Consider the following 21,076-nt stretch of genomic DNA (forward strand, 5'->3'; position numbering starts at 1 on the left):
GGCTAGTGAAGTACTGTGTTGCATAAAAAGGGGCATCAACTAGAGGGATGAAATTGTGCATGTTTACAGAAGACTGATAAAGCCTTAACTTGACTAAGCATTGCAGTTTGCCTCTCAGCCCTTAAAGGAAAACTAAACCCCCCACGGTGATAAGTCCCCACTGGTCCCCCTCCCTGCCGCCCCCTGCTAAGTGTTACCCTAGAATTGTGTCCCCTGTAGGATTACTGACCTACATGTAGAGTAAGCACAGCGGAGCTCACAGGGGGCCTTTTCTGGTGCTTCGGTAATCCTTGTAAAGTGAGCGGAAACTGTATCTGAGCCACACACCGTGGACAAAAGGGTTAATTTGAACTTAAGTTCAATGTAACGCACAAAATTAAACACGTTTAAGGACTATTTGCAAAAATACTTAGTTATATACACAGTGCTGGCACCTATCCTCGTAGCCTGTTTCACCAACTCTAGAAACTGAAATGCACCTAATAAAGCATGCTAATGGTGTTTCTGGTGGTGTCCCATCATGTGATGTGTGACAGTGCTGCTAATTGAGTGTGATTCACCACAACAGGTGCTCATTACTGTCATCATTGATAAATTAGTGGTAGTTCATAGCAATCATGAACTTTGTTATTCATGTTGAGTGTGACAACAAGGCAGCTGTTTAATTTTTAAATATTCAATTCTAAGGCTAATGCCAGAAGGGGACAGATAGCCCATGTTTTTTCAGGCTGAGTGCAGGCACATGCAATGGATTTTGGTGCCGTAGCAGGAGAGTTTGCAAAAAAAAAAAAAATTAAAACAACAAAAAACTGCAGGCTGAGAACAGCTGAGCCAACACTCTGAGTGCCATGGCCCTGAGCAACTCTTTCCAGGCATCAGCCAAAGGCATCCTTGTAGTTTCCTTATCTTGGTCAATGGCTGTCTAAGTAAGTGCAATAAATAATATTGCTTATTTTGCATTCTGATTTCTGAATAAAGTGAACTAAATAAAGGATACTTTTTTGCATTATACTGCACTTGCTTGTGCAATCCTTTGACCTGGATATTTATATGATATTTTTGTTTTACAGACGGAAAAGGGAAGTGCTTTACACGAAGCTGCTTTATTTGGGAAGACAGATGTAGTTCTTATGCTTCTGAATTCAGGTAATATCCAGCTCTTTATCAATAAAGGCACTTTTATTTTCATATAGAGGAGTGCTGTGATCTGTATTTCTGTTTGCATATTTTTATGTCCATTGGCTTTAATTTTCAAAAGCCGTATTGTTTCATGCTGTATATAATATATATATATATATATATATATATATATATATATATATATATATATATATATATATATATATATATATATATATATATATATATATATATATATATAAAATAGATTGCAGTGTTTAGCTTTGTTCAACATGAGCCCAATAATTAGTAATTCTATTGGAAATGCATTCTGGTTAACAGGCTGTGCAAAAAAATGTTTTCAATATAGTTAGCTAAAAATGCATCAGTAAAGCTGCAGTTAAACAAAGTCATAACACAGTGCTGTCTAACACAGCAGAAGGCCAGAATTTTTCTGGCCTTCATGGTGAAGGGCCGATAATGGAAGCCAGTGTTGGCAACTCCCTGTTTTTAAACCACACCCATGTTACCACAAGAGCATGTACACATTAATGTTGGTAACACACCAAAACACCATATGATTAGTGCTCACTGCAGGGATATCATTTATCACTCATATGTGAAAAAAGTTAAGTCATATTAAATGGACAGTTCAGTATAAAAATAAAAACTGGCTAAATAAATAGGCTGTACAAAATAAAAAATGTTTTCAATATAGTTAGTTAGCTAAAAATCGAATGTATAAAGGCAGGAGTGACTGGATGTCTAATATAATAGAACAGACCACTACTTCATGCTTTGCAGTTCTCATGGTTTCCACTGATCGCTGTCACTGACTAACTCAGAGTTAGAGTACACTTTCTTTGTTAGCCCAGCTCCTCACTTGTCCTTATCTTTTTCAGATGGGTGCACGCCACTCCATGTGTTCACCTACACATGTTTTGCAAAGTGTAATATAAAGAATTGGCAGCACTTGCATAAAACCGCCTTTATTCTTTCATATATAGCAGCAGCTATGTTTCGGACCTGCAATGGTCCTTTTTCAAGCTGACAAAGCATAATTGATCATAACCAACAGCTTCCTTAAATAGCAAACATTATTATGCCCTCTAGTGGTCACAATATTTATTCTAAAAATACATCAAGCAGGGTTATATCCACATTACCACACCATGATTATCACATATTTCACATCAAAAGTATAAATATATCAAGAAAAAATTCTAGGGCTCACTTAGCAGTTAAGATTTAAAAACAAAGGATAATATTAAAAACAATTAAAAGAACAATACTACAGAATGCCATGCAGTCAAAATAGGGTACTTAACTCATATTCCTTATTTAAGCCCCCTGGTGCTAGTGTTCCCAGCCTTTTAATCCAACCTGCTTCACACCTGAGGAACTGTTTCACTCTATCCCCACCCCTTCTCAATTTGGGGACATGCTGTAACACCTGGAATCTCAATTGTGCCAAGATCGAAGGAGCATTTATTTAGGATGGCTTCCCAAAGCTCTACAAACTCCTCATCATCCTGAAACATGGTGGGCCTCAGTGTCTTCTCAAAGAGACTTTTTATTGCAAACTGATGCCAGCATTGTATACAGGGAATGGGAAAGAGAATGTAAATATTTTATTGCCCTGGACTTACATTTAAAAACACTGGCTGAATACTATAAATTGAAGCGCATTCCCCACGGACTCCGCTCTCACCTGAGGCCCACCATGTTTCAGGATGATGAAGAGTTTGTAGAGCGTTGGGAAGCCATCCTAAATAAATGCTCCTTCGATCTTGAATTGGCCATAATGGAGCGCATACATAAAGAACTTCCAATTGTGGCTCAAAAGAAAACCGCACAGGAACAAAAGGTGCGGAACTTAGATACTGTGGAGAAATTTGAAACCGGACAGAGTAAACTAAACACCTCCCTGAGTCACTTCCAGGAGGACATTGAGATGCGGAAGCGTCGCAATTTTCAGCGTGATAGTGCTGACTATGAAGGCGGTTATGTGTACCGCTGGCCGCAGAGAGAACAGCGCAGATACCGAAGGGATTACCCGGAACATGTGACAAGGGACAAGAGGGACAGGTGAAGAGGTGATCTTGCAGCGCATGAGTCAGACGCAGATTCCTCCACCACATCGCTTGATTTTTTAGGCAGCGCCCATGGAAATCTGCCCCTGGAAGGAGAAGGAGGGGTGGCTGTAAAGCACAACAGAGGAAGGGAGACGAGCAGGTCGACCACAGAGAACGAAGAAGCAGCCCACGCGTTGGTGGTAAATATTTCAACTGGTGTACTGACTGAAATGGAAGTAAAAATCCTCCAGAAGGGTTTATCGTTTTGTCCAGATCCTCTACCAAACTTTTTCACTATTGATGTAGAACTAGCACGTTTTTTTAGAACTCTCAATTTAAAAGCACATTTTGGGACAACTGAAATATCAAATGAATTGCAAGGTAATGATTGTGATCAATATGAAAATAGATTTACATTGAAAATGTTTGATTTACACCTCAAAAGTAATTATACACCTGATAAAGTCCATAGGGGAGTTAATACATATATCAGTATGGTGAGTGATGATATAAAAAAAAAATTGGAAAAAATGTATAATGATGGTAAATCTAATTGCAATATGACTAATTTAAATAAAAATGAGAGATTTACATTAAGGAAATTGCAGGAACGCAAAGATTTAGTGATAAAACCGGCAGATAAGGGAGGGGCAGTGGTGTTAATGGATAAATCATATTATATTAACAGTATTGATGAAATGTTGGGAGATACTAAGATTTATATTCCATTGCCCACTGATCCCCTCCCTAATATCTAGAGACTGATAAAATCTATTGTAAAGGAACGGTTGAAAATAAGGTGATAGATATCAAATTGGCCTCATTTTTAGAACAACCTAACCCTGTGACACCTGTACTGTACACCCTGCCAAAAATTCATAAAAATATAGAATGCCTCCGGGACGTCCGATTGTGGCAGGGGTAGAGTCAGTGTTTAATCCGATAGCAATTTTTTTGGATAAAGTTCTGCGTCCATATGTAGAGTTACAAAAGTCATTTATTTTGGATACATTGCAATTTTTGACTAAGCTCAGGGGGATTGAAAATGTTGAAAAAGAGGCCTATCTTGTCACACTAGACATTGAGACTTTATATACAAATATACCACATATAGGTGGTGTTGAGGCGGTAGAAAAGTGCCTCCATAGTGATCCTTGTTGGGATGGGCACAGAAATGGCTTATTGTTACATTACTACGATTGATCCTTGAGAAAAACTATTTTCTTTTCCAGGATGTTTTTTATGAGCAACAGTGTGGAACGCGATGGGATCGAATGTGGCCCCTACCTATGCTAATATTTTTGTTAACGATTTTGAAGAGAATTATGTATATCAAAATAATGACTTTAAACAATATTGTATAGCATGGTTTCGCTACATAGACAATATTTTTATGGTGTAGGTGGGGCCACACTCAACTCTCATTGCCTTCCACAATGAATTGAATGGATACTTACCATCGTTAAAATTTACTGTACACTCAGATTTACAAAAAATTAATTTCCTGGATGTATCGGTGTACAAATGCGAATATCCTTGAAACCGATCTGTATGTAAAACCTACAGACAAAAATACTCTGCTGTTGTATTCCTCATTTCATCCAGCACATATAAAAAGATCGGTGCCTAAGTCCCAATTTTCTAGGGTTAAGAGAATAGTATCAGAAAGGGGTAATTTGACCAAACAGCTGGGTGAAATGGAGAACAAATTGGCACACAGAGGATATCCGAGAAAAGCCTTGGAGAAATATAAAGCGGAAGTGTTATTGGAGAGTCGTGAGACACCGAAACCAAAAATGGGGGAAAGAGTGGCTTTTACCAGTAGCTACAATGTTCTATCAAATCAGATTGGGAAGATTGTAAGAAAATATTGGGACATTCTGAAAGTAGAATGTCCCAATGTTGCAGTTTTTCAAAAACCACCATTACTTTTGTATAAGAGAGCACAATCTCTGCGTGATAGACTTGTGAAGGCTGATGGAGGCCCTAAGAAGTTTTTTCGGCAACAATCATTATGTGATGCAAAAAATGGCACCTTTCCCTGTCTATCATGCAGACATTGGAATAGTTGTGTGAAGGGGGATATAATATATCATCCACATAAGGGAACTGCTATTAAGATAAGAGGATATCACACCTGTCTATCAGCCTATGTTGTATATGCAATCAAGTGCCCCTGTGGATTGTTATATATAGGTCAGATAACCAGACAATTAAAGGATAGAATTGGTGAACATAAATCGGATATAAAAAGGAATGTGCGACAAAATCCAGTAGCATGCCATTTTGTGGACACTGGCCACAGGGTGGCACAATTAAGATTCCAGGTGTTACAGCATGTCCCCAAATTGAGAAGGGGTGGGGATAGAGTGAAACAGCTCCTCAGGTGTGAAGCAGGTTGGATTAAAAGGCTGGGTACACTAGCACCAGGGGGCTTAAATAAGGAATATGAGTTAAGTACCCTATTTTGACTGCATGGCATTCTGTAGTATTGTTCTTTTTAATATTATCCTTTGTTTTTAAATCTTAACTGCTAAGTGAGCCCTAGAATTTTTTCTTGATATATTTATACTTTTGATGTGAAATATGTAATAATCATGGTGTGGTAATGTGGATATAACCCTGCTTGATGTATTTTTAGAATAAATATTGTGACCACTAGAGGGCATAATAATGTTTGCTTTTTAAGGAAGCTGTTGGTTATGATCAATTATGCTTTGTCAGCTTGAAAAAGGACCATTGCAGGTCCGAAACGTAGCTGCTGCTATATATGAAAGAATAAAGGCGGTTTTATGCAAGGCCTGGGAGTGCTGCCAATTCTTTATATAACTCAGAGTTAGAGAGCTGAGAAGCAGGAAGTATTGTTGTTAGACATCTGCTCACTCCAGACTTTATACATTGCGTTTATGGCTAACTAAATATATTAGAAACATTTTTTTATTTTACACATACTATCTATTTACCCAGTTTTTATTTCTTACATTGAATTGTTCCTTTAAGACCTACCCTTAAATTCATATGCCTCCTCCCCTGTGGATAACACAGCACCCCCAGCACATGATTAAACACCTTAAGGCCCCTAACAATAATTTTCAAATGCTAACAAACCCCCAGAACAAATACCAGGCTTATGTTCAACAGCCAGAGCAGGGCACACACAGGCAGAACAGGACACACACAGGTGGAGCAGGGCACACACAGGCAGAGTATGGCACACAAAGGGAGCATAGGGCAGAACAGAGCAGGAGACAGGGAAACCCATCAGGACCACGCTAATATCTACTACATACAGTGACACAGTACTGGTGACCCATTAGCATTTTGAATAAAGTGTGAACAACGTGGGCAGTTTCAGTCTTGGTCTCAGGTGTGAACAGTACAGGGCTTTAGGGGTGTGAACAATAGAGGTGTCACAAGTGTGAACAATGTAGGGGGGATTACAGTCCCTGATTACAGTACAGTGTGAACAATACAAGTGATTACAGTCTGAATTTGATTAAGCAATACAGGGGCCAGTTATCTCTGTAGTGATACATTTTAAAGTTTACATATGGTAAGCAGACACAGCAGACAGACTTTCATGTTGGGGCAACACAAGGGGGGTCGTGGCCCCAGTTGGACAGCCCTGTCATAAGATAATAGACTAAAACCAGCTCCTTTGCATATCTCTAATCTGTTAATCATTCAGAAAGGGGCCGCATGTTTCATAAATGTTCGATACATTTTTGTTTTGATCCTGATCTGCGTGCTCGTGATTAACCCTTTCCCTGCCAGTCGTTTTGTACTAATAGCAAACATCGACTGCCAAGCACTTTTTAGACTTTGTACTCTTTACGTTAGGGCTTTTCCTGGGGGGGGGGGTCTTTAAGTTTACAAAGGAAAACAATATATTGTGTTTTTCAGGACATCATTAACTTTCAAAATATGCTAGAATTTTTGTGTAATTCCACTTCTGTCAAAAGATATAGGCTTCTAAGTGTCTAATAGACACGTTTCACATAGCACAATCACATATGTCAGAAACATAGTATTTTTTATGTACGAAAACACAGATGATTTGGAAAGTTCTATGCCTCCTGAATTCCCCATGCCAAATATATATAAAGTTTTATGGAGATTTCTCACTTGTATAGATCAAAATATCCAGGCAGCACACACACCAAATTTCCAAAGCACCGCTCCACAAAACGGCATACTTCTTATTTTAAAGCCAAACACTCCACTTAAAGGAGAAGGAAAGCTCCAAGACAGTTTATTGCCAACAGATTAGCCATAATAGTGCAAGCTAGAACACTATATTTATTCTGCAGAATGCTTTACCATACCTGAGTAAACAGCTCTAGACACTTGTCTGTTTGTTTAGGATAGAAGCTGCCATATAAGCTTGATGTGATATCACTTCCTGCCTAAGTCTCTCCCTACTCACTAACCTCACTGAGCTCAGATTACAGCAGGGATGGGAGGGGGAGAGAAGCAAACTGAGCATGCTCAAGGCTGTGCCCTGGAGGTTTAAGATGAAAACAGGAAGCCCATGTGTACACAATAGAAGGAAAGAAATGCTGTGTTTCTTTTGACAGAGGACTCAGAGCAGCATTACTTTGAGGGTTTACTGGTGTATTTATATAGACCTTTCTGATAAAGCTTACTTCATTTTAACATTTCCTTCTCCTTTAAAGTATGTTTACCCTAAAAAACTATGCATTATTAGAAAGAGCAGATTCTGGCAAATCAAAAATGGGTAAATATATCTATGTACGCCAAAATACCAAGTTGCAATTCTTTCCTAAAGTTATAATTTTTTATAGAAATTGGTGAATTATTTGAAACATTACCTCAAAGCTTCCAATCTACAGCATCATATTTTCCACACATTATAAAGGTATCAATGTACAACACCCTGAATATTATTGCCAGGAGTCCTCTGAAAAGTTTGATGCCAAATTTGTATAGTATAGCTTTACCTAAGCATATGGCATATAGGGGCCCTCAGTTCTGTAATTCCAGATACTGCAAAATCAACACATCTGCATAGATTTGGGGGGGGGGGCAAAGTTAGAAAAAAGTATGTTCACCCCAGTAAACCATATATTTTCAGAATGTACACCCCCCCAAATCCAAATTGGGTATGCATGTCTTTCTACTCCAAAGCACCAAGCCGCAAACCTTTCCTAAATTTGGCAATTTTGGCGACATTCCCAAAAATCACCTCAAAATTTCCACCCTGCAACATCGTATTTCCCACATACTTTTAGGTATCAAGACAAATCACCCCAAATATGATAACCTGGGGTCCCCTGAACAGTTTTATGCCTATCATGTATAGGTTTACCTCAGCACATGGCATATAGGGGCTCCAAAATGAACCCCCCCATATGGTCTGTCATTTCAGATACTGCAAAATCAACACGTTTACATTGTTTTGGGGGGGGGGGGCAAAGGTAGAAATAGTATGTTTACCTCAGAAATCCATATATTTTTGTAAAGTACACATTCCCCCGAATCCAAATAGTATGCATGTTTTTCTACTCCAAAGCACCCATCCGCAAACCTTTCCTACATTTGACAATTTTGTTGACCTTTTCAAAAATCTCCTCAGAACTTCCACCCTGCAGCATCATATTTCCTACATACTATTAGGTATAAAGATAAATCACCCCAAATATGAAAGCCTGGGGTCCCCTGAACAGTTTTATGCCTAATATGTATAGGTTTACGCATAAGCATATGGCATATAGGGCCCCAAAATGAAGACCCCCCCCAATATGGCCTTTCATTTCAGGTACTGCAAAATCAACACATTTACATTCAAATTGGGTATACATGTTTTTCTACTCCAAAGGACCAAGCCGCAAACCTTTCCTAAAATTGGTGATAAAGGCAGCGTTTTTTACATTTCTGAAGATTGCCTTAATATAGTGCAATTGGCAACATTTATCTCAATTTCTTACATAAAATTGGAAAACACCCTAAATATTGACGCCAAGGGGCAGATTTATCAAGGGTCGAATTTTGAAGTGAAAAAACGTCAAAATTCAATAATCGAATAGGCTAGTACGACATTCGAAGTCGAAGGATTTTTAAGATCGTACGATTGTACTGTGAATCGAACGATTTGATCGTCTACTGAATAGTTTGATGCCCAATATGCATAGCTTTACCAAAGTATGTGGTATGTACGGGCCCCAAATGTAAAACATGCATATGAATTTTCATGCTGGCCAACTCTGCTGCTGAAAAGAGAGCCCCAACTGTGCGTTATGTGCCTTAAGACCACCAAACTGTAAAAACACCCCCAGAAACCCATATATTTTTTAAAGCACATATTCTGGCCGATCAAACTAAGTAGAATATATCTTTCTATACCAAAGCCCCAAACAACAAAACTATTCTAAAGATACGTAAGGAACAATAATGCAGGGATAAAATTGCAATAAAACCACAAAAATTATGTAAACCACTGAAATAACAAAATAACATATCCGACAGCGTAATTAGTGGCCAAAATCGATTATCCAATAGTCACGCTGCCAAAATAACACGTTTTTAGGCAAAAGATAACGGTACAATGAATAAGTAAAAAATAAAAAAATAAAGACCTGTTTGTGAGTTTTTGTGTATATATTAGGGATGCACCTAATCCACTTTTTTGTATTCGCCGAACCACCGAATCCTTGGTGAAAGGTTCGGGCGAATACCAAACTGAATCTGAATCCTAATTTGCATATGCAAATTAGGGGTGGGAAGGGGAAACCGTTTTTTACTTCAATATTTTGTGACAAAAAGTCACGCAATGTACCTCCCCACCCCTAATTTGCATATGCAAATTAGTATTCGGTTCGGCTTGGCAGAAGGATTCGGCCGAATCCCGAACCAAATCCTGGATTTGGTGCACTTCTAAAAGTGTGTAAATATATGTAAATAAGTGTGCTAAAGGGAGCAAGTGTGCTAAAAAATACCAATCTTAACTAAAATGTGTGTGTAAGTGTATAAATGTACTATAAGTGTATGTAAGTGCATGTGAGTGTGTAAATAAACTTGCACTTACCGTTTTTGGAGCAGGAGGATCACTTGCATCTCTAGAAGGCCCTGGACATCGTGTATGCTGAATCGTTGCGCAGCAGTAATTGCATGGGTGGCTCTGCAGGGAGGATGAGGTAAGCGAAGTAGCAGACGCTCCATGTGATGCGTCTGCTACTTTGAAGTCGGATCTGCGACGATCACGCCGCAGATCCGACTTGACAGCCCCCTAGCCTCGTTGTCTAGGGGGCTGTCTTCCCTCCCCACTCTCTGCGGAGGCGGCAAAAGCCATCGACGCAGAGAGAATAGCTTGGCTGCTAAAGAACGTACAGCCTACGTTCTTGGCAGCCTGAGCATTTGCCTGCCAGCACATTTGCCGTACGTGCTTGGCAGGCAAAGGGTTAAAAGCCAACTAACTAAGTTGCTGACTGACAAACAGGTTAGAGAGATGCAAAAGGGGAAGTCTGGCTATTATGTTACTCCAGCTTTTTAGATTACATTTTTGGCTAAATAAACTATACATGGACCTAGTCCCTTTTTTAAATTGTATCCATTTTTTGTTGTTTAATATGTTGAATTGATGAAGATTTTAGAAACTGGAAAAAACATACTTGATTCTTTGTCTCTTCCTTCAAAGTCCAGCATGCCCAATCAACATCTGAACGAGCCCTGATCAGATATTGACTGTGTATGCCATAACTTTGGTCTTGTGCAAAATAGATTGCGTATACCAGGGCTGTCCAACTGGCGACCCCCCTCATGTGGCACTCCACATCAAAGTCTTTCTGCTGTGTCTGCTTACCATATGTAAGATTTAAAAGGTATCACAGATTTAACTGATTTAACTGGCCCCTGCATTGTCTAAACCTCAAATTCAGACTAATCCCTCCTTACCATGATGGTTTTTAAATAAAGAGAGCAAGAAAATGTACAACACTTTTCATTTATATTGCTGCCCCCTGTACCTGTGCAAGCAAGCTCAGCAGCCATCCATCATACAGCCCTCCTGCAGCCATCATATTGCCCCTAACCTTTACCTGTGTCAGCAGCAGCCAAAAATAAATCTGATCACATCATATTGCCCCCAAGTATTTATGTACATGTGCCAGTGCCCAGCAGCAACAGCAAACATATGGCTCCCAAATCTGTACCTGACTGTGCCAGTAGGAAGCTTCGAACTTTCACAGTAATAGAAAGAATGTCTTCAGTTCAGTGCAACTGTGCAAGGCTGAGAGCAGCGAGAGTGAGCCACACCAAGCAGGCCACCATCTCTCTGCCTCTCTCTGTCATCACATCAGTGACATCATTAACGCATGTACGCACATCGTGGTGCACCGCACAGAAGGAGCTATTACTTGCCGGCAAGAGGGAGAAGGGGAACTGGGTGACCATGATTACTGAAACAAATTATTAAATAAACGCTTGAAAAAAGTGCGCCCCTCAATGATGGCGCCCTAGACAGCCGCCTACTCTGCCTACCCCTAGTTCCAGCCCTGATCCCTGCAGTGAGCACCAACCATTTGGTTTTTTGGTGTGCTATTAATGTGGGCATGGTCTTGCGGTAACATGGGTGTGGTTTAAAGTGTGTGTGGTCTAAAAACAGGGAGTGGCTAACACTGTAAATTTAAAGTTGAACAACTGCTTTAAGGAATAATTTTTAGTACAATCATGGAATATGTGGCACAAAATCTAAAGTGAAAGGTATATATCTCTCGGTGTGCTTGATGAGACGGATCAAATGTGGAGAATAAGGAGGGCTGTATTCACTGACATTGGAAAGGGCAGTAAAGAAGTTGGGATTGATAAATCACCATGTGGCCTGCAGCTGAGAGATCTAAGGAGAAAAACTAAAAAGAACGTGAGTTAAACATCTGTATTTAGATTAATTTGGCCTATATGCTCTATATACATATACCACCAGGGGACCAATCTTTTCTGATTTCATGAATTTTGTTACATATGCTGTGAAAAATAGAAATGCCCCAAAGAGAAGTTTTCCAACAATGAATATGCATTATTTTGAGTAACTCACCAGAATATTTTAAGGCCTATGTGCACTGCTCTGAGCAAACAGCATAGAAAGGAGCATACCCCATATCATTAGCAGGCACTCCAAAGTATCACTCCAGTACAGGCTTACTTGGAGTCAGGATCTGAATGCTTAAATTATCTGAAATCATAAATTATCTTGTGTTTGTAAGCCTTTTTATTTGCCATCCTCTTTGTTACTAATATAACTTTGTGCATGAATGGTTGAAATTGAAGGTATGCTCCAAATTAAATATTTTTTGTATTTAATATTTTCCATATCTATTTCTCTATTTATAACAGGTATAGATGTAAACATTACAGATAATAAGGGGATGACTGCACTCGATATTGTTCAAGAGCTACCGTCACAAAAGAGCAAACAGATTGCTGCCCTTATTAAGGGTGAGATGAACACACTAAGGGATTTGTGACTAATATTTGCTGCTATTTGTTACTGGTTCTTGACAGCGCTGGCAACCTATTGCCTTGTATATGGTGCCAAACAATTGCTTCCCATGTCAATATCTCATAGCTACCTCTACACCCCTTCTGTGATGCAATCATTGGTTTAGATAATGAAATGGAATTGAGATATCATAATTTTACACATCAATTTGATGAAAAATCAAACATTCTCTTCATATACTGCCCCTGATGATTGACATATGCAGTGCAAATGTAAAGCTTAGCATTTGGAAACTGCGTGCTCCCTCCAAAATGTGATCAATTACTTGTCCCTATTCAGAAATGGGAATAACTCCACTTACAGCAGCCAGGGAAGCAATCTTATCAGTACTGATGACCTACATGGTACTCTTCATCCCCTGTCCCACAGTGGCCAAATAGTGCAGAGGGTTGTAAACCCATTACTTTAAATAATAACATTAAATAAAAAAAAAAACAAATAAATAAATAAATTAGCCCTACTCATTAAAACCCCAAATCACCCGATTGGTTTTAGAAAAAGTGGGTAACCTGGCTGTACAACGAAGTACTGCCACCTGATGCAATATGCAATGTCCAAATGGATTTGAGGATTTTTTTTCGTCTTTTGCAATGTGTATTAAATGCATCCCATGCAATAAGTAGTGGTACCCTGTGATGAGTGTTCAGATTCCAATACAAATTCCAGCAGCACTCCGGTAAAGTGAAAGAAATTTATTTGTGCAAATGAAGCAACGTTTTGGGCATAACCAGCCCTTTATCAAGCTTCATGAAGCTTGATAAAGGGCTGGTTATGCCCGAAACGTTGCTTCATTTGCACAAATAAATTTCTTTCACTTTACCGGAGTGCTGCTGGAATTTGTATTGGAATTTGTACTGGACCTGGGCAGACAGAGTCGCAGCTGGCACCCGACGCTACAAAAAGCGGTGAGATTGATTGTGTAGCACTACACTCTATGCTTGGGTACCCTGTGTTGAGTGTTCAGGGCACCTTGAAAGTGAATTTGAAGAAAACTGATTGTTTGTGTTGCGCAAGTGTCAAAATTCATAGCTGTGAGGGGGGCTTGATGCAAGTATTATAAGTGAAAGTTTTCAAATTTTTAATGAACCCAATCCCGCACTCCTGACTAAACAAATCATTGTGGTGGAAAGTGATGTTGTATTTTGGCTTGCTGTAGTAGCATGTCTCACTATTTCTGCTGCCAGTTTTATTGCTGACAACTGCAACAGTAGTTAAAACGCCACACATTCTTTTTTCCTTCAAAATAAATGTTTCTATATACACATTGACATATATCTAAATTACATGCCAACCAAAACTGGACCCCCACAGAACTATCTGCAGACTTCAAATGGACTTTAAAATCGCTAAAAAGACTCTAAGCAGTCAACAAAATGGCTTCACAAATATAAAAAATGGATCAGCTCCTCTGGCAATGGAGAGAAACAAATAACAGACAAAAAGAGATATATAGTGTAGAATTTTAAAAAATTTAAATTGTGCACCGCGTGTTGGAATTGGGAAATAGTGCTATATTCGATTGCTTCCCCTTTAAATTCAGAATGAATCTTTAAACACGATAACAAATGTGCTTCCCCTTTTAATGATCATTAAATCCTCTCAACATGCGTATGTGGTTTCTGTTGATACTTCCACCAAGACTGAGAGAAATGCCTAGTAGTTTTAAACTTGCATATAATTGTCTGTGCTGCGCTGTTCTCTTCCTCTATCACTCCGTAGGTTTCCCTATACAAAATAAGACTTATATACTGTAATTCGTTTTTTTTAAACTTGTTAAAAGGTAAAATCTTGCACTCACATTTTTTTGTCATTAAAAAAGCGTTTATAGACAGGCTTTCTTTGCAGGTTGGGATGTGTAGCGTGCATTTCCCTTAAAAAGCCGATCGTGGCTGGTTTCTATGGTTACCCTTCTGATTTGCTTCCTTATGCGTTTCATCCTGCGTTCCAACCCTCTATTCTAGGGATTTTCCGTACTTTGTTACTATTGAAGGATCCCTGGGCAACCAAGCGTCTTACTTTCTCGAGTTTAAAGTACATCAGCACAAAGTTTTTCCCCTTTTTCAGAAGTAGGTCCAGAGGGGATATGATTTACATACAATCAGGAACATTTTCTGTACTTTTACACTATTGTAAGTGTCAAAACAGTACATAATACATTTAAAACCCTTAGCAAAAATTTTCCTTTATGTGGAGAATCCCATATTTTTCCAATATATCAATTTTCTATGTGTCCTATTTTATTAATATTCTTTGTTTATTTTATCTATGGTTCTTTCATATTGAATGCAAATTTTCTTTTGTTTTACTCTTAGTGATTTTTCTAAAGTCTCTCACCCTAAAGTGCTTAGTGCTCCTTCTTTAATTTATTTATGTGCCATTAGATCTTTTTTCATAGTTTGAATTTCGATTAATTTTTTCTACATGATTCTTTATTTTGTGTCTATATAGTAACATAGTAAGTAAGGTTGAAAAAAGACACACGTCCATCAAATTCAACTTTTTTTTTTTTTATATATCTGCCTAACTGCCAGTTGATCCAGAGGAAGGCAAAAAACCCATCTGAAGCCTCACCAATTTGCCTCAGAGGGGGAAAAAATTCCTTCCTGACTCCAAAATGGCAATTGGACTAGTCCCTGGATCAACTTGTACTATAAGCTATCTCCCATAACCCTGTATTCCCTCACTTGCTTAAAAGTTATCCAACCCCTTCTTAAAGCTATCTAATGTTTCAGCCTGCACAACTGATTTAGGGAGAGAATTCCACATCTTCACAGCTCTCACTGTAAAAAACCCCTTCCGAATATTTAGGCGGAACCTCTTTTCTTCTAATCGGAATGGGTGACCTTGTGTCAGCTGGAAAGACCTTCTGGTAAATAAAGCATTTGAGAGATTATTATATGATTTCCTTATATATTTATACATAGTTATCATATCATCCCTTAAGCGCCTCTTCTCCAGCATGAACATCCCCAATTTGGCCAGTCTTTCCTCATAGCTAAGATTTTCCATACCTTTCACCAGCTTAGTTGCCCTTCTTTGTACCCTCTCTAATACTATAATATCCTGTTTGAGTGATGGAGACCAAAACTGAACGGCATATTCTAGATGGGGCCTTACAAGTGCTCTATACAGTGGAAGAATGACCCCCTCCTCCCGTGACTCTATGCCCCTTTTAATTCAGCTCAAGACCGTATTTGCCCTTGATGCTGCTGACTGGCATTGCTTGCTACAGCCAAGTTTATCATCTACAAGGACTCCAAGGTCCTTTTCCATAATGGATTTGCCTAGTGCAGTCCCATTAAGGGTATAAGTGGCTTGGATATTTTTACATCCCAGGTGCATGACTTTACATTTATCAACATTGAATCTCATTTGCCACTTAGCTGCCCAAATTGCCAGTTTGTCAAGATCGTGTTACAAGGATGCCACATCCTGGATGGAATTAATTGGGCTGGATAGTTTTGTGTCATCTGCAAACACTGATCAACACCCTCCCCTAAGTCATTAGTGAACAAGTTAAATAAAATTGGACCTAATACTGAGCCCTGGGGGACCCCACTAAGAAACTTACTCCAAGTAGAGAATGTACCATTAACCACCACCCAGATTCCTATCCATGTGCAAACAACTTCAATAAGCCCAACAGACCTTAGTTTAGAAAGCAGTAGTTTGTGGGGCACAGTCTCAAACGCTTTGGCAAAATCCAAATAGATCACATCTACTGCCACCCCAAAGTCCAGCATCTTACTTACCTCATCATAAAAAGCAATCAAATTTGTCTGACATGACCTATCCTTCATAAAGCCATGCTGATTGCTGCTCATAATGCCATTCACTAGGACAAAAATTTGAATGTGATCCCTTAACAAGCCTTCAAATAATTTGCCCACCACAGATGTCAATCTTACTGGCCTATAATTGCCAGGCTGAGATCGTAATCCCTTTTTAAATATTGGAATAACATCATCTTTTCTCCAATCCATAGGCACCATACCAGATGAAAGTGAATCTGAGAAAATCAGAAATAGGGGCTGGTCTAAAACTGAACTAAACTCTCTTAGAACCCAGGGGTGTATGCCATCAAGCCCTGGAGCCTTGTTTACATTAATTTTTATTAACCATATCCTGAGTCAGCCACTGACTAGATTGAGCTGAGCCATTAATGCAATTATAAAGTGAGCCTGAAGAAAAGAACTGATTTATTAACACATTTGCCTTTTCTGTATCTGTCACAACCATACTGGTACCATTATTTAATGGAGCAACACTCTCAACTTGCATCTTTTTACTATTAATATATTTAAAAAACTTTTTAGGGTTAGTTTTCACCTCCATCGCAATAAACTCTTAATTTCCTTTCTTTCCTTTACAACATTTATTACAGTGTTTATATTCATTAAATGCAGCTTCTGTCCCAACAGATTTGTAGTTTTTAAATGCCTTTCTCTTCTTTCCTATTAACTTCTTTACTTCTGTATTAAGCCACATAGGATGATTCTTAGAGCTTCTACATTTACTCCTTAAGGGAATAAATTGAGAACAGTAATAATTTAATATCATTTTAAATGACAACCATTTCTGTTCTGTGTTTTTAGCTGAAAACTTAATGCCCCAATCAATACTCTGTAGGGCAGCCCTCAAGGCACTAAAATTAGCTTTTGCAAAATTAATGTTTTTTGTTGCCCCAGTATATATTAGTTTTTTGCACCAGACATTAAATGATATAACATTATGGTCACTATTACCCAGGGGTTCAATGACATGCACATTTGCTATAAGTTCTGGGTGATTTGAGATCACTAAATACAGAATAGCATTTTTTTCTGGTAGGCTCCTCAACAACCTGTTGTAAGGATCAGCCCGGGACTCGAACCTTTATTTCCCAGATTCTGGACATTGTGTGTTCTTTTGAGCCACTGGGGGCACTTTGAGGCTGATCCTTACCCTTGTGTGTCTTGTGTTTCATGTACCTGTCAGTTTCTAGTGTGTCCCTCCCCATTCTCCACCCACCTCGTTTACCCTCATGTGTTTCCCATTCCCAATTACCGTCCCTTTATTAACCCCGCCCTGAGCCTTGCTCAGGGCTGAGTCATTAATTGTAATCGTATCCTGTATCTGGTCGCTGTATCTTGTTCCAGTGATTCCTTACCTGTATCCCAAGCTCCTGGATTCCAAGCTCCTGTGTTGCCTTGTTCCAGCATTGTTTCCTTATCCTCACCTTCCTGGTAATTACCTTATTTTGAACTGTTCCTGTGTTATTTGCAAGCTCCAAGTAAACCTGCTTTATTTTCACCATGTCTGCCTCCCTTACCATCTATGGGTACACCCCTGGGCTTCCGCCATATCCTCTCCCAATGGAATGGCTATCCACTATCACAGCGGTTCCACGCTGTAACCCTTACAGAATGACTCAGCCAAACAAGAAGCCCTTGGGAAAGCCCTCCATGCTTTCTTGTCCCGATATGGAACTACAACTCCCTTGGGGTGGGGAGAATGAGGCAAAAGTCAGCTCCCATTTCTTTGATGATGTCTATCAGGATTTTCTCTCTGACGATGACTGGGAGGATTCAGTCTTCGATGTGGGCTGGGAAGATTCAGATTCGAGCGAAGATGAGCTACAAACTGCTATCTGGCCTGTGTCTGGTCGTCCACCTCCAGTTTCTTGGCCTTTGAAATCCCCACCGCTGTCTGCTCCTGTTCCAGGGCCAGCTATGCCTCTGCAGTCTGCTCCTGTTCCAGGGCCAGCTATGCCTCTGCAGTCTGCTCCTGTTCCAGGGCCAGCTATGCCTCTGCAGTCTGCTCCTGTTCCAGGGCCAGCTATGCCTCTGCAGTCTGCTCCTGTTCCAGGGCCAGCTATGCCTCTGCAGTCTGCTCCTGTTCCAGCACCAGCCATCCCTCCGCAGTCTATTCCTGGGCCCTCTACCCCACAGCGGTCTGCTTCAGTTCCCGGTCCTGCTACCCCTCTGCAACAGCTACCTCCAGTCCTGGCCCAGCTTCTGCCTTGTCCTGCGCCCCCAGAAGAGGGGCTTCTGCCTTGTCCTGTGCCCCCAGAAGAGGGGCTTCTGCCTTGTCCTGTGCCCCCAGAAGTGGGGCTTCTGCCTGATCCTGTGCCCCAGAAGTGGGGCTTCTGCCTTGTCCTGTGCCCCCAGAAGAGGGGCTTCTGCCTTGTCCTGTGCCCCCAGAAGAGGGGCTTCTGTCATGTTCTGTGCCTCCCAAAATGGGGCTTCTGCCGTGCCTAGTACCCCAAGAGAGGAGGCTTCGCAGCAGCATCGGCTACCCAAGTGTCCAGCTGGACCTTCCCGACGACTGGCTCCCAACTGGCTGTCTGCTGTGCCGGCTTCCCAGCCTGTCCTGTCTGCTGTGCCGGCTTCCCAGCCTGTCCTGTCTGCTGTGCCGGCTTCCCAGCCTGTCCTGTCTGCTGTGCCGGCTTCCCAGCCTGTCCTGTCTGCTGTGCCGGCTTCCCGTCCTGTCTGCTGTGCCGGCTTCCCAGCCTGTCCTGTCTGCTGTGCCGGCTTCCCAGCCTGTCCTGTCTGCTGTGCCGGCTTCCCAGCCTGTCCTGTCTGCTGTGCCGGCTTCCCAGCCTGTCCTGTCTGCTGTGCCGGCTTCCCAGCCTGTCCTGTCTGCTGTGCCGGCTTCCCAGCCTGTCCTGTCTGCTGTGCCGACTTCTCAGCAGCTGCCTCCAGTGCCGGTCCCCCAGCAGCTGCCTCTTGTTCCAGTGCTGGCTCCCCGAAAGCTGCCTCCTGTTCCAGTGTTGGTCCTCCAGCAGCTGCCTCCTGCTCCAGTGCCGGCTCCCCGAAAGCAGTCTCTTGCTCCAGTGCCGGTCCCCCAGCAGCTGCCTCTTGTTCCAGTGCTGGCTCCCCGAAAGCTGCCTCTTGTTCCAGTGCCGGTCCTCCAGCAGCTGCCTCCTGTTCCAGTGTTGGTCCTCCAGCAGCTGCCTCCTGCTCCAGTGCCGGCTCCCCGAAAGCAGTCTCTTGCTCCAGTGCCGGTCCCCCAGCAGCTGCCTCTTGTTCCAATGCCAGACCCCCAGCAGCTGCCTCCTGTGCCGGCTCTCCGAAAGCTGCCTGCTCCTGTGCCGGCTCCCCGAAAGCTGCCTCTTGTTCCAGTGCCGGTCCTCCAGCAGCTGCCTCCTGTTCCAGTGTTGGTCCTCCAGCAGCTGCCTCCTGCTCCAGTGCCGGCTCCCCGAAAGCAGCCTCCTGCTCCAGTGCCGGCTCCCCGAAAGCAGTCTCTTGCTCCAGTGCCGGTCCCCCAGCAGCTGCCTCTTGTTCCAATGCCAGACCCCCAGCAGCTGCCTCCTGTGCCGGCTCTCCGAAAGCTGCCTGCTCCTGTGCCGGCTCCCCGAAAGCTGCCTCTTGTTCCAGTGCCGGTCCTCCAGCAGCTGCCTCCTGTTCCAGTGTTAGTCTTCCAGCAGCTGCCTCCTGCTCCAGTGCCGGCTCCCCGAAAGCAGTCTCTTGCTCCAGTGCCGGTCCCCCAGCAGCTGCCTCTTGTTCCAATGCCAGGCCCCCAGCAGCTGCCTCCTGTGCCGGCTCTCCGAAAGCTGCCTGTTCCTGTGCCGGCTCCCCGAAAGCTGTCTCTGTCAATTTCCATGTCTCCCATTACGTTTTCAGCTCCAGTTCCTACAGTCCAGTCTGCAACTCCTGTGCCAGCGGTCTCGCCTGCAGCTCCTGTGCCAGCGGTCTCGCCTGCAGCTCCTGTGCCAGCGGTCTCGCCTGCAGCTCCTGTGCCAGCGGTCCCGCCTGCAGCTCCTGTGCCAGTGGTCCCGCCTGCAGCTCCTGTGCCAGTGGTCCCGCCTGCAGCTCCTGTGCCAGTGGTCCCGCCTGCAGCTCCTGTGCCAGTGGTCCCGCCTGCAGCTCCTGTGCCAGTGGTCCCGCCTGCAGCTCCTGTGCCAGTGGTCCCGCCTGCAGCTCCTGTGCCAGTGGTCCCGCCTGCAGCTCCTGTGCCAGTGGTCCCGCCTGCAGCTCCTGTGCCAGTGGTCCCGCCTGCAGCTCCTGTGCCAGTGGTCCCGCCTGCAGCTCCTGTGCCAGTGGTCCCGCCTGCAGCTCCTGTGCCAGTGGTCCCGCCTGCAGCTCCTGTGCCAGTGGTCCCGCCTGCAGCTCCTGTGCCAGTGGTCCCGCCTGCAGCTCCTGTGCCAGTGGTCCCGCCTGCAGCTCCTGTGCCAGTGGTCCCGCCTGCAGCTCCTGTGCCAGTGGTCCCGCCTGCAGCTCCTGTGCCAGTGGTCCCGCCTGCAGCTCCTGTGCCAGTGGTCCCGCCTGCAGCTCCTGTGCCAGCGGTCCCGCCTGCAGCTCCTGTGCCAGCGGTCCCGCCTGCAGCTCCTGTGCCAGCAGCCTTGCCAGCAGCCTTGCCGCTTCCAGCCTCTGTGCCAGCAGCCTTG

The 21,076-nt window shown here is 42.5% G+C and overlaps 1 protein-coding gene across 13 annotated transcripts in view; it reads left to right on the forward strand.

Moving 5' to 3' along the window:
- The window catches only part of LOC733397 (ankyrin repeat and SAM domain-containing protein 1A), a 317,888-nt gene that overhangs the window by 147,796 nt on the left and 149,016 nt on the right, over positions 1-21,076 (forward strand). For 12 of the 13 annotated variants that reach the window (XM_041582022.1, XM_041582016.1, XM_041582019.1 and 9 more), the window contains 2 exons: positions 1,071-1,146; positions 12,543-12,644. In XM_041582022.1, the coding sequence (XP_041437956.1) occupies positions 1,071-1,146; positions 12,543-12,644 (178 nt within the window). The remainder of the gene's footprint in view (positions 1-1,070; positions 1,147-12,542; positions 12,645-21,076) is intronic. The other variant, XM_041582018.1, reaches the window with a different exon arrangement.

This window comes from Xenopus laevis, chromosome 2L (genome assembly GCF_017654675.1).
Source record: "Xenopus laevis strain J_2021 chromosome 2L, Xenopus_laevis_v10.1, whole genome shotgun sequence".
NCBI classification, from domain to species: domain Eukaryota; kingdom Metazoa; phylum Chordata; class Amphibia; order Anura; family Pipidae; genus Xenopus; species Xenopus laevis.